The sequence below is a fragment of the Rhinoraja longicauda genome, chromosome 5 (genome assembly GCF_053455715.1).
Source record: "Rhinoraja longicauda isolate Sanriku21f chromosome 5, sRhiLon1.1, whole genome shotgun sequence".
NCBI lineage: Eukaryota > Metazoa > Chordata > Chondrichthyes > Rajiformes > Arhynchobatidae > Rhinoraja > Rhinoraja longicauda.
The window spans coordinates 16176944-16191697 of NC_135957.1; the positions used below are offsets into that span (position 1 = coordinate 16176944).

At 41.8% G+C, this 14754-nt stretch overlaps 1 protein-coding gene across 13 annotated transcripts in view; it reads left to right on the forward strand.

Annotated features, from left to right (window-relative positions):
• Positions 1-14754, forward strand: part of LOC144593435 (regulating synaptic membrane exocytosis protein 1-like) — a 338785-nt gene that overhangs the window by 177947 nt on the left and 146084 nt on the right. For all 13 annotated transcript variants that reach the window (XM_078398979.1, XM_078398984.1, XM_078398980.1 and 10 more), the window contains 2 exons: positions 5248-5576; positions 10658-11526. In XM_078398979.1, coding sequence (XP_078255105.1) covers positions 5248-5576; positions 10658-11526 — 1198 coding nt within the window. The remainder of the gene's footprint in view (positions 1-5247; positions 5577-10657; positions 11527-14754) is intronic.

The following is a 14754-nucleotide window of genomic DNA, read 5'->3' on the forward strand; positions in this document are numbered from 1 at the left end:
TATTGTTGACTCGTCTGCTGGGAGCAGTGCTGGTTGTGCAGTCTCACAGCAGCGGGAAGGAAGGACCTTCTACAACTCTCCTTCACGCACTTGGGATGAAGGAGTCTGTCACTAAAGGAGCTACTCAGTGCAGTGACAGTGTCCTGCATGGGGTGGGAGTCGTTGTCCAGCAGCGATGTTAGTTTTGCCATCATCCTCCTCTCTCCCACCACCTGCACTGAGTCGAGGGGGCATCCCAGGACAGAGCTGGCCTTCCTGACCAGCTTGTCGAGTCTCTTCCCTTCTGCCGCTGAGATGCTGCTGCTCCAGCAGACCACTCCATAGAAAATGGCCGATGCCACCACCGTGTTGTAGAAGGTCCTTAGGAGTGCCCCCTGCACTCCAAAGGACCTGAGTCTCCTTAGCAGATAAGGGTTGGGTTGAAGAGTGTGTCCATGCTGTATCACTAAACTAAACTAAACTACATGTTACAAAACAGGAGGTGTGTGAGAATTGTCTGAAGAAGTGATCTACCGGAATCACCTGCTCAAAACAGACAATTTTGAAGTATTGTGCAACTTGCGATACAGTGTTTATGAACAGAGATAAAATTTATGTTCGGTTGAATAAATAATTGAACATTGTTGAAAATAATCAGATGTACAATTTCATGCATATAAAGAGTTGATGGTTTTGGTGAGTTTTTAAAAAAAAGAAGTGCCGTGTAAGTATATCTTAATGAAGTGAATTTAAGTGAGCTATGGTTTATAACATTGATATGCTATTGTAGTAGACATGATTGTACGGTTGGAAATTACAACTTTCACTAAAGGACATCTTGGTGTTGCTCTCAATGTGCTTTTTGCTTCTGCAGCAGCAGTTCTAGTGAACCCGGAGCAGACTCTCTTGCATCCCCTGGGCAGACTTTCATGTTCACCTAACTCATCCAAACTCTGCAGACTAAGTGAATAGAAATGCTGAGTAACCTGGATTTGATGGTCATCAGATCACCCAGCGCTCTTACTCTTGGTGACTACCATTGGCTACTGGTTGAGCCACGTTTTGTAAATTCTCTTTTCTATTTTTATATCCCTCCCTGGCTTCACACTCTTTTCCTCTTCAATCCTGAAGATCTCCTAGGTAATCGGCATTGTTATTGCTGACTGCACCTGAGCGGCCAAGACTTAGGGTTTGGACATCTTTCTCTGAATCTCACCTGTCTACTAACATAGACAGGATTAATTTCCCTTAGGAGAGAAGTTCAAATTCAGGAGGTATTGGCTTAAGATCATTGGTTGAAGGATTAGCGAAGCGACACAGAATGATTTTTTTTTCACTCAGAGCGTGGTGCTGCTTGAAAAGGTGTTAGAGGCGAAAAAACATTATCTATTACTTGGATGTGTGCTTGAAATGTTGTAACGTGTAGCACTATGGACCAATAGATGAAAGATGGGATGAAGCTGGACGGCATTGTTCGAGGCACAGATACGATTGACTGGACGGTGCTGAAAAGTCTCCATGATTTTCCCGTCATTTAGACAATCCTAGCAGCCCTCCCCTCTCAATGACCAAACATTTGTTTGTCCTGCCTAAAAATTCCGTGTGCGCTTCTGTGCCCATTTTATTTGATAATGTTCCTGTAAATCAACTTGGAACATTAAATGTGGCCCATAAATTAGAGATCTTACTGTCATAGTGCATGTATGACATGATAAGATAACAACAATCATTTTAGTTGTGGCAATGTAAAATTTTAGATGAACGGTTTAGTTCTTATTGAGTGTTTCCAATTAGCTGACATGTGAATTGGGATGTTTGTTCACATGATAGATGCCTTAGTTCCAGTTCTGGACCATATACGATTTACATTTGTGCTGTGGTTATTTAATTACCAAGGACTAACAGTGATATATTTCTAAGGTGAGAAGGGGACAGATAAATTAGCATTCCCGTAATTTTAAACAGTGACCCACAGTTCCAGAATCTCCAGAAGAGGAAACATCCTTTTCACATTCACCCATTAAAGGTCCCTCAGAATCTTCATGTTTCATTCTTAACCTCCTCACTCATTTAAACTCCAGTGGGTACAAGCTTAACCTGCCAACATTTTTCTTATAAGACAGCTTTCATATTCCAGGTATCAGCCTTTTAAACCTTCCCTGAACTGCTTCGAATGCAGTCACATAAATAAGGAGACCAATGCTATACACAGGACTCTAGATGTAGTCTCATCACTGGTCTATTTAAGTGAAGCATACCCTCTCTATTTTTATATTCATTTCCCCTTTTGTATTCCTTATTTAAAAAATATATATATTTATGCTTTCCACTTGCTTGTTGCAGCAGGAACATAAAATAATACAGCACAGGAACAGACCCGTTGTCCCATGGTGTCTGTGCTGAACACAATGCAAGATTAAACTAATCCTTTCTACCAGCACATAATCCATATCACTCCATTCTCTGTATATTTGTCTGCTTTAAACTTTCCCCGCTCATCGTAAAGCTATGCCCTTTACTAATCTATATTTCCACCTTGGCAAAATGTTTCTGACTGTCAACCCTATATTTGCTTCTCATAATTATATAAACCTCTTCCAATTTTCCTGATGGCTAATAACCTCTAATACAGGCCACATTCTGTAAACCTCTTCTGCACCATCTCCAAAACCTCCACATCCTTTTTATTCAGGGACAGCGGGAACTGCTCACAATAGTCCAACAGCAGACAAATCAATGTTTTATAAAACTGTAACATGTCTTCCTGACTCTGACTTCTGTACTAAATGCTCTGATCAACGAAAGCATATATACCATACACCTTTTTTGCCATTCTATTCATGCGTGTTGCTATTTTCAAGGAACCACGACCTTGGACCGCAACCCCTCTGTACATCATTGCTGTTAAGGGTCTTGCCATTAACTGTATACTTTCCCCTTACTTTGCTCTCCCAAAGTACAATACCCCAAACCTGCACAAATTAAATTCCATCCATTTCTCCACCCATATTTGTAACTGATCTATATCTCACTGTATCCTTTCAACCTTCTTCACTGTCCACAGTTCTCCCAATTTTTATGTAATCTACAAATTTACCAACCAACCCATGTATGTTTTCATCAAAGTCAATTATATATATCAGAAATAACGGAGGCTCCAGCAATGTGCCCTGAGGAACAGCATCGGTACTGACCTCCAGCTTGAATGACAGCCTTCCATCACTACCTTCTGTCTTCTGCGGATAAGCCAGTTCTGAATAATAATAATAATAATAATAATAATAATAATATTCATTTATTGTCATTGCAACGAGGACAACGAAATTAAAAAATAGCCAATCCTGACGGTGCGTACAAACATATATGCAATAAATGCAAAAACAAATAAATACAAATTATATTAAGTACAAAAGATTTTTTAACAGTGTTGCCTATTGCAGAAGGTAGTGTTCAGTTCTCGTATGGCCCTGGGGTAAAAACTGTTCTTAAGTCTGTTTGTTCGGGATTTGATCGACCTGAAACGTCGACCAGAGGGCAGATGAACAAACAGACGGTGGCCGGGGTGGGATGGATCTTTTATTATTTTGCCTGCTCTACTGAGGCAGTGTAGGCTGAACAGGTGCTCCAGGGAGGGCAGTGAGCAGCCGATGATCTTCTGGGCCGTCGTGATGACCCTCTGAAGGGCCTTCCTGTCCTTTTCTGAGCAGCTGGCATACCATGTGGTTATACAGTATGCCAGCACACTCTCGATGGAGCAGCGATAGAAGGACATCATGAGCTTCTCCTGCAGGTTGGTTTTCCTGAGGATCCTCAGGAAGTGGAGTCTCTGCTGTGCCTTCTTTACTGTGATCTAACCAACCAAATCATTGTGGATCCTCTGCATTTTAATCTTTTGGATTAACCTGCCCTGCGGGACCTTGCCAATTGCCTTAATAAAGTCCATGTAAATTACATCCACTACCTACCCTCATCGATTACTTTTGTCACCTCCTCAAAGTTTGTAAGACAATGAACAAATATGTGACAGTTGTTACCAGTTTTATAAGGAAATGTGTGGAGCAGTGTGTTCCGACCAAAACCCTCCCTGGTATTTCCCAACTTTGGATAAACCAGGACGTCTGCGTTCTACTGAGGACCAGATCTCAGGCATTCGTCTAGCAATGCGGGTTCACAGAGGAAATACAGATACGACCTCAATTAGGCCATCAAAAAGATAAACTTTTGCTCTAAATTGGAGGATGAGGTAGGGATTTGGCAGCTGTGGTAGTGCTTGCACACCACCACTTCCTACAAGACAAAACCAAGTGGCAACTCAAATGATAGCAAGGCATCACTCTCAAATAAGTTCATGCGTACTATGCACACTTTGAAAGGGAGAACACTGACCACATAGCCTTCTTGGGACCACATAGCACCTGATGGCCTGGTAATCTCCATCACCGAGACCAACATCAGAAGATCCTTCATGAGGTTGCACCCTTGGAAAGCATCTGGACCAGATGATGTACCTGTCCATGTTCTCAAAATCACTGGCTGGAGATTACCTAACCCTAGAAGCCTCTTCTCCATCTAAGACTGTTGCATTAAGGAAATCCCAGACAATATTGAGGACGTTAAAGTCAACCATTATGACACCTCTGTTGTTTTCACATCTTTCCATTATCAGTCTACATATCTGTTCATCTTTCCCCCTTGGGAGACCCATAATATGATCCCAACAGGAGAATTGCACCTTTTTTGTTTTTGAGCCCCACCCATATTCTCCCTCTGGGAATCCCTCCATTATATACTCTCTGAATGCAGCTGTGACATTCTCCCTGATTAGTATTGCATACTAGCTTTTTGCAAATCATCCACTAGGTCACCTAGGTCTGTACGTTTCAGTTTTATGTATGTATCGCAATAATAGGTGTCAGTTTATGTGGGCTCGCTGCTGGGACCCCAGTTATTTACAATATATATTAACGGTTTAGACGAGGGAATTAAATGTGACATCTCCAGGTTTGCGGAAGACACAAAGCTGGGTGGCAATGTGAGCTGCGAGGAGGATGCTATGAGGCTGCAGGGTGACTTGGAAAGGTTGGGTGAGTGGGCATTTTGGGAATGTTAATGTGAACTAACTAGACAACTGAATCCTTTGCATAAAGTGAAAGCTTGAGTCAAAATATAACGTGAAATAACGTAAAAGCATCATGATGCAGAATTTGAAGATTTAAGTTGGAAGAGTCTGAGGCCTAATCACTTAATTACTTTTCTTATCTTGACTAGGTAATGTGGGTATGCAATTTATGTCGTAAGCAGCAGGAAATTCTTACAAAATCAGAAGCGTGGTTCATTGGAAGTGGAACACCACAGACGTCAAATCAGGATGGAACCTTGAGTGACACAGCTACTGGTGGTGGTTCGGATGCTCCAAGAGAAAAGAAAGCAAGATTGCAAGAGCGCTCACGTTCCCAGACTCCTTTAAATACAGTAGTACCGGCACAAGAGGCTACTCTGCCTGACAAGACTCGGGTGTCTGAACTTGCTCGGCAAGAGATGGGTTTTGAACAGAAACAGTCTGCATCAAGATCTAGGAGCGAACCCCCTGGGGAGAGGTAATCAAAGAAGCATTAAAACCCACGTTGTTCTATTTTGAATCACCATTGAGTCATTGTGCAATGTGTTGCAGCTGAAGTGGTTTATCATGGCTTAATATTTCTACGAGTTAAATATATAGAAGTAGAAATAAGAAATAAGACGAGTGCTAGATAGTGCTGGCGACGGAAGTAGTACCGTATGAGTTATCAGTGGACCAAGAAGGTTCACTAGAAATATAGGTGGGCAGTATGGTGAAATGGTTGTTAAGCCACAAGTACTAATAGCCAAATGGGAATATAATTTAATAGCAACATGAAAATGGCGTAGAAATAGTGAGTTCTGGGTGCCTAATATATCTGACTATAAAGTGTTCAGGAAAAGGATACAAGGATAAATAGCCAGGGGATTGCGAGCAATCATTAGGGAAATATGCACTTCTAACATCTAACATATAGCACATTTCCTAATAATATCATATTTCTTGATTCACTTGGGATATTTTCTCACAGCCATGATTTTTTTTTTAACCAATGCTGCCCCACACCAGAATTTTAAACTCCTGCCTGTCTGATAAAACTGTAAGAAGAATTAAGCTCATGGAAAAATTTGAATGCATTGGTGAGGATGTTGAGAATTTTTTAATCATCCTGATAATGGTAATGGGGAGCTGGAATATAGGTGGATTTAAATTCTTAAACAAGAGAAAATATCATTGCAGTCATTGTAAATAGACTTGTGGTTTAGGCTGTCAGAATAATTGGCTTTCGGATGGTGAGTTGCTGGTTATAAATAATGGTGCCTCATTGGCTACTAGGAGGCATTACCTCCAAGAAAGGCTTTACTGCAGTAAGATCTAGTGACTGAGATCTGATTCAAACTAAAGTCAGCCTACATCCCTCTACTTACCCCACTCCACTGACTTTTCTTCATCCTATTTGCCACCACAGGATCCTTACTTCCTTCCCTTTCCCATGATCCTATCTTTCCCTGTCCCCCAGCATGGCACAATCTAGTCTGCTTTCCTGCTTGTTCATCATATCACAGAGTAATTTCCTCTTCCTATTATCCAGTCTTTCTTCCCAAACGCCCTTCACTGTTATTCCTCCCCTAAAGTTCTTTCCCTTCCTATAAAGAGTTGCCACATAGGTTTATGCACTCAACTCATCCACGCTAATGTGCTGGTCCCATTTCCCTATGTTTGGCCCATCTATCTATATATATTATATTACTAGAACTCTCATCTTGTATATATGTGGGTTTGTGGATATATTTGTAAGTGGGTTTGTGGATATATTTGTTCCCAAAATACAGCCAAAACGGTACACGATAGCGCAACAATTTTAAGCCCATCTAACTCACCATTGGCCTGTGGTTCAAATGGTTGTTATATTTTTAAAGTTTTTCACATTTTAAACTTTAAAAATCACTTAAAACATTTAAATGAATCCCTTTTCCACCTGTCCTGCCCGTCAGCATACCTCTGTCTTCGACGTCACATTCTTCCCAAAATGCATCATGTCATACTTGTCTGAGTTAATTTACATTTTCCATTCCTGTGCCCATTTTCCCAGTTGACCTAGATCCTGTTGTACCCTAAGATAAACCTTCACACACTAATTTTGGAGCTATCTGCAAACTTAATGATAGTGCTAACCTAATTCTCATCCAAGTAGTTAACATACATATGGAAAACAACAGATGACCCAGCACCAATCCCTGCAGCACAACACTGTTACAGGCCTCCAATCTCATAAACAACCCTTCACTACCATCCCCTGAGTCCTCCACCGAGCCAATTTTGTATCCAATTGGCTACCTAATCCTGGCCCATTGTATTCTAACTTTCTTCCTTGGCAAAGGCCTTACTGGAGTCCATGTAGGTAATGTCTATTGCCCTGAACTCATAAATCCTCTTCGTTACCTCTTTTCCATGGAAGGTTCATCTTTATCACCACCACTCATGACACGTTCAAATGTCCTATTATTTACCATGTCCGTCATTTAGATTCCATGTTTCCTGTTCTGACCCGATTTCCCCACTTTCATTTCAATTGGTAAAGTCAAACTGATTTTTCTTTCTGCAGTCCTCTGCTTTGTGCAGCTTGCTGTAATTTGTAGGTTTTGGAACCCCAATTTACCATGATCCAAGTACTTACTTTCTCTTTAAAGCAGCATTCTGTGTCCAAGGGCCATTGGAAATTATTGGGAGAATGTTAATCAAATTCCATTCTGGCAAATGAAGAATTTGAGAATTATTCACTGGACTGGTTCCAGGAATAGACTGGCACTGAACTTCAAGCGGCTGATTAGAAGAATCATAGGAGATCTCACTGAAACCTACACAATTATTGTAGGGCTTGGTGGGCTGGATGCAAGTTGATTGTTCTGCCATGGTTAAGGAGTCTATAACGAGGGGCTGCAGGTTGAGAATAAGGGATTGACTGTTTAGGACTTGAGACAAGGAGAATTTCTGCACTCGAGGAGTGGTGAGCCAAGCAATTCTTCACTTGGATGAGTAATAGAGGTCCTGTCATTTTGTTCATTCAAAATGTTGATAGGTTTGTGGCTTTTCGGAGAATCTAAGAATAAAGGGATTGGGCCCCAAATGGTGCTGAGGTGGAAGATCAGCCTTGATCATGATGAACGATGGAGCAAGATTAAGGGGGCAAATGATTATCTCCAGCTCCTATTTCTGATGAGTACAGTACATAAATAAAAATCTGGCAGTGCAAAGCCAAGTTCAGTGAAAGTGACCATGTAGTTGACAAATTTTAAACCCAACAAATATCCTTAACGGAAGGATATCAGGTATCCTTAGCTACTCTTGTCTCTGTGTGGTTGCAGTCCCACATCAAAGTTTTTGAGTTTTGATTGATCCTGAAGTGCACAGCAAACCATGGAGTTGTATCATGATTCCCGCATCATCTTCTGGGGACAGGCAATAAATGAGGTCTTACAATGATAATCACACTTTGAAAATTCATTACATAAAAGCAAGTAGCACCTCATATCTGTAGCCTTAGAAGTGTCCCTCCTTTTGCCTTGAATATTCAGATGAATGAATGCAACCGCAATTAGTAATTAACCTAATGGGAATTCACACTACACCTTGCAGCCCAATTTAGTATTTTATCCAGGTCTGGGTTGATTTAATCAGTATTACTGCATTTGAATCACATGTTTAAGGTTTATGATGAAGGTTGGATTGGTTTTATATCTAAATGGACCTCAACACTATGTGATCCTTTGGATACATTTAACTTGTAGTCACAAAGGCACTGACAAAAAGTGAGTTATGCTGTTCTTGAAGCTCCTTTCCCAACAACACTGTGGGAATGCCTTTACCAGATGGACCACAATAGTTCAAGATGCTAGCTTACCACCTCCTTCTCAAAGGCAATTAGGGATGGTAACTAAATGCTTTCCTTCTTAAGATAATGGGATTTAGACATCATCCACAGGGCCACAACTCAAGCACTACATAACCAGTGTAGTTATTGTCTGCAGTGTAGTTGCCGTGGACAGTATAGAAAAAACACCAACAAAGAACAATTTGACAGTGGACTGGATAATCTGTGTTAGTGTTGGTGAGTGATGTGAATATTATGGAACATAGAGTAATGCAGCACAACAAGAAGACTTTGCACCCGCCGTGTCTGTTGACCATGATGCCAATCTAAACTAATACCTGTAAAAATGGACAATTTATTTCCCTCCATAGATGCTGCTCAAACCACTGATTTTCCCCAGCACTGATTTGTTTTTTGCTCCAGCATCTGAAGTCATTATGTCTCTAAACTAATCTCATCTGCAAACACATGATCAAAACCCTGCTATTTCCCGGCCTGATTAAAATGTCTCTTAAATGTTGCTATCATATCTGCTTTTATCATCTCCCCTGGAAGCGTTCCAGGAACTTACCACACTTTGTGTAAAATAAACTTGCCTGTCTCACCTTAAATCTTTGTCCTCTTTAAAACTATGACCTTTCCACTCTGGACAAAAGACTGACTATCTGCCCTGTTTCTGCCTTCATAATCTGATGAACTTTTGTCAGGTTGACCCCTCAGTCTCCGGCACTCTAAAGAAAACAATCCAAGTTTGTTGAACCTCTCCTTAGAGCCAATGCACTTCAATCCAGGCAACATCCCGGTTAACTTCATCCTGCATCCCCCTCAGAGTCACCAAATTATTCCTATAGTGTGACTAGATCTGCACACAATACTCCAAATATGGCCTAGCCAAATTTTTTTACAGCTGCAATATGATTTGACAAACTTTTTACTCAGTGCCCCGATTAATAATAGCAAGCATTCCTTCTTTAGTCCACTTGTGTTGCCACTTTCAGGGAGTTGTGGATTTGCACTCCAAGATCCCTGAGTACATCAAAGCTCCCAAGCATCCCGCCATTTTCTGTCTGTTAAGCCGGGGTGTCCTAAACCAGGCTTCATTAGAGGAGGTGACTAAAACGTACAAGCAGGGTAGTTATGGCACGTAACTTTATAAAATATTGATTTTGCCTGAGGTGTTATATTGTGTATTCTGGTCACCAGGCAATAGAAAGGATGGGATTCTCTGGACTGGGAACAGATAATATTCACCTGAATATTGGCTGAAATGGAGTACTCTGGGTTTCAGTAATTCAAGTCCCGTTGACCCTTGTCCAACATCCAGCCCTGTGATTCATCAGAGAAGGTGTATTTGATTTACCTCTTGGATTACAGCTAATCCATTTCTGAATTGTCAGGGTGAATTCTACCTCATTTCTATTTAAGCATTATGTCCAAGAAATGTTGTGTTTTTGAACTTTGTATTTAAAAGCAGTAGATGTAAATAAAGCTGGCTAGAGATATATGGTCAATTGGGTGGTATAAATCTTGTCCATGTTATTTTGTGGAATCTACATTTAAATGGGACTTAATTCTAAATATTGGGATTATTTGTACTGGACCTCAAGACTGTTGTCACCATCTGGATTTATATTAACATGTTTTACTTGTCTTTAATGGATCTGCTTAATTTTACTGGTTTCAAAAATTCTGAAATTACAGGTTTGGTGTAAAATATTTACATATATTGTTAATACTCATCATTGTAGGAGGAAGAATTCTTCATTTTCAGAACAGAATGGAAAAGTGCAGAAAGGTGAACGGAAACGCACACCAAAGACATCCCCTCGGCAGAGTGACAGGCCAGCCGAAGAAAGAGAACATAAAGAGCGGCGAGGGAGCCGGCGGCTGGAGAAAGGCCGATCACAGGACTATCAGGTCATGGGTGAAAAATTAGAAGGGGAGAAACTGGAAGATAAGAACGCGGAATGGAATGGAGAGGAATATCAGAACCGATACAAGAGTGATCCCAATCTAGCACGGTATCCTGCTAAATCCCTACCCGAGGAGCAACAGATGCGCATGCATGCTGAAGTGTCAAGAGCACGACATGAAAGGAGACACAGTGATGCATCCCTTCCAAATACACCGGTTGAAGAGGGCCAAGTAACAGAGCATAGATTACCAAGAAGGACACAGCAACAGGAAGAGCAGCATTCCCCGACTGAAGTGCAGAAATTCTACCCCAGTGAAAGAAATGCAGATGTACAGCTGTCAGCTTCTCGACAGCAGCATCTGAGCAATCACAGCCCACCAACACAGGGAAGGAGCACCGCTTCGACTGAGCACCTGGATGCAAAGGACCAAGACTCCTACAGAAAGCAGTCTCACCTGGATCCCAGCTCTGCTGTAGCTCGAACTCAGCGGGAAAAAAGTGAAACCATGCTGAGAAATGATTCTCTTAGTTCTGACCAATCAGAATCTGTCAGGCCACCTCCACCAAAACCACATAGAATGAAGAAAGTGGGTAAAAAAAGACAAATATCAGTAAGCAGCTCTGAGGAGGAGGGAGCATCAACTCCAGAATACACCAGTTGTGAAGATGTGGAAATAGAAAGCGAAAGTGTCAGTGAGAAAGGTAGGAGCCATAATTTTCTGATACACAAATAACGTCTTACTGAAATAAAATGTAATTTTGCAACAATGAAGAAAGAAGGGGAAGGTAGAATGTATCCATTACACATTTCAGAGCCTGGACTGAACTTTTTGATTAGAAATAAGAGGAAAATATGAGAGAAAAATAAGAAGAAAATAAGAGTATTCAGAAAGAGTATTCGGGCTTGCTGCAACACATACTTCATTAACTGGTTTCAGAAATTGTGTGGGGATTTAGTGATGTTGAAATAAATAGTGGCCACGCTGATAAATTGATTCCACATGCTGTGTTTAAAAGTACAGATAGTGCTATTCTAGGGAAGGCTCACTTGATGTACTATGAGAGGAAAATGATCGATACACTATGGTACCAAAGCACAATGACTATACTATAAATACACAGCGACTGACAGGTATACCCAGTGATGGATACATGGTCTAAGGAAACAAAGTGACTGATGTACTATAATAGTGAAGTTTAGTGCTAGAAATCCTGTTTTAGGAAAGCTCAATAACTGATGAACAGCTATACAAAAGTACTGTGCTAGACATACTGCGGAATGGAAGCCTGATTAGTTCCATAATGTGATCAGAATACACTGTGACTGATACTCTGTGCTAAGAAGCATAGTGACTAATATAATGTGATAGGAAAGCCCAGTGAGTGATATGCTGTGTTAGGAAACACATTGACTGATATAGTGTGAGCGGAAATTTAGTGACTGATAAACTATGAGAGGAAGGTTTAAGGAATTGTAGAGAGAGATATAGCTTCGCAACAGGCCTTTCGGCCCACTGACTGCGCCTGAGGTGGATTGAACCTGGTTCTCTGGCGCAGCGAGGCAACAGTACTATTAACTGTGCCGTCCTCAGCTTAAATTCAGCGCATTAAAATGCTTGGCCACAATATCACCTGGTTCAGTGACTCCTGTACTGAGACTGATACTCAGTGAGAGCAAGATTCACTGAGTGATAAGGAGACACAAGAAAGTGCAGATGCTGGAATCTTGAGCAAAACACAAAGTGCTGGAGTAACTCAGTGGGTCAGACAGTATCTGTGGAGAGAATGGATTAGCAACTTTTTGTGTCGTGACCTTTCTTCGGAATGGCAGGCAGTGACTAGAGGGGTACCGCAAGGCTCAGTGCTGGGACCCCAGTTATTTAGTGTATATTAATGATTTGGACGAGGGAATTGAGTGCAACATCTCTAAGTTTGCGGATGACACGAAGCTGGGTGGCAGTGTTAGCTGCGAGGAGGATGCTAGGAGGCTGCAGAGTGACTTGGATAGATTAGGCGAGTGGGCAAATGCATGGCAGATGCAATATAATGTGGATAAATGTGAGGTTATCCACTTTGGCGGCAAGAACAGGAAAGCAGAGTATTACCTGAATGGTGACCGATTGGGAGAAGGGGAGATGCAACGTGAGCTGGGTGTCATGGTGCACCAGTCATTGAAAGCAAGCATGCAGGTGCAGCAGGCAGTGAAGAAAGCGAATGGTATGTTGGCATTCATAGCAAGAGGATTTGAGTTTAGGAGCAGGGAGGTTCTGCTGCAGTTGTACAGGGCCTTGGTGAGACCGCACCTGGAGTATTGTGTGCAGTTTTGGTCTCCTAACCTGAGGAAAGACGTTCTTGCCTTAGAGGGAGTACAGAGAAGGTTCACCAGATTAATCCCTGGGATGGCGGGACTTGCAAATGAGGAAAGACTGGATAGACTGGGCTTGTACTCGCTGGAATTTAGAAGACTGAGGGGGGATCTTATAGAAACATATAAAATTCTTAAGGGGTTGGAGAGGCTAGATGCGGGAAGATTGTTCCCGATGTTGGGGGAGTCCAGAACCAGGGGTCACAGCTTAAGGATAAGGGGGAAGTCTTTTAGGACCGAGATGAGAAAACATTTCTTCACACAGAGAGTGGTGAGTCTGTGGAATTCTCTGCCACAGAAGGTAGTTGAGGCCAGTTCATTGGCTATATTTAAGAGGGAGTTAGATGTGGCCCTTTTTGCTAAAGGGATCAGGGGGTATGGAGAGAAGGCAGGTACAGGCTACTGAGCTGGATGATCAGCCATGATCATATTGAATGGCGGTGCAGGCTCGAAGGGCCGAATGGCCTACTCCTGCACCTATTTTCTACGTTTCGATGTTTCAGTCTGAAGAAGGGTCCATCACCCGAAACGTTGCCTATGCATTCCCTCCACAGATGCTGTCCGACCTGCTGAGTTATTCCAGTTTTGCTCTGTGTCTGACATACTGTGATAGAAATGATAAAGTTTGATGAATTGATAAACTTTGCTGAATTAATTCATTGAATGATAAACTGTGATATGAATATTCAGTGACAGTCATACAGCATGGAAACGGGTCATTCGGCCCGCCATGTCCAAACAGATGAAAGGGTACCAATCCACTTTGTGCCCATCTTGTGACGCTGTTTCCACCACTCTCTCCAGCAATGCATTCCAAGTGGACAGCAATCGCTGGGTGAAAAAGGTTGTCCTGTTCTCTATACCAGCTGTATGTTTCCTTTTTTCTCTTTTATCCCTTGATATTCAGGGTTCTCTGAAGTACAGAGAAGTTATCCTTAACTTTCACCCTTACAGGGAACATGACGGTACTCAACTCTTATGATTTCTTCTTTGAATGCTTCCCAACTATGCCAATGTACTTTGTTACAAGTAGATTCAGCAGGTCCAACATCTACAATGAGGTAGGTTGGAAGATCAGGATTACACCCTGGCTTATGTGAGGACCATTCAGTAGTCTGATGACAGTGTGGAAGAAACTCTTTCTCAGTCTGGTAGTAAATGCTTTCAAGTTTTTGTATCTTCTGCATGGCAGGAGAGGGGAAAAGAACAAATGACCGAGGTGAGAAAGTTATTGGATTATGTTGGCTGTGTGAAGTGTAAATGGAGATGCTGGTGAGGAGGCTGGTCTGTCTGATTATCTGGGCTACATCACAACTCTGTGCTATTTCCTGTGGTGTGGGACAGTGCAGTTCCCAAATCAGGCTGAGATTCAACTTGATAGTATGATTACGAAGGTGCATGCGTAGAAATTGGTAAGAGTTGTTGGAGACATGCCAAATGTTCTTACTCTCCTGAGGTAGTAGCATTGGTGTGCTCTTTTGGCCGTACAGTGCATTCAGAAAGTATTCAGACTCCTTCACTTTTTCCACATTTTGCTACGTTACAGCCTTATTTAAAAATGTATT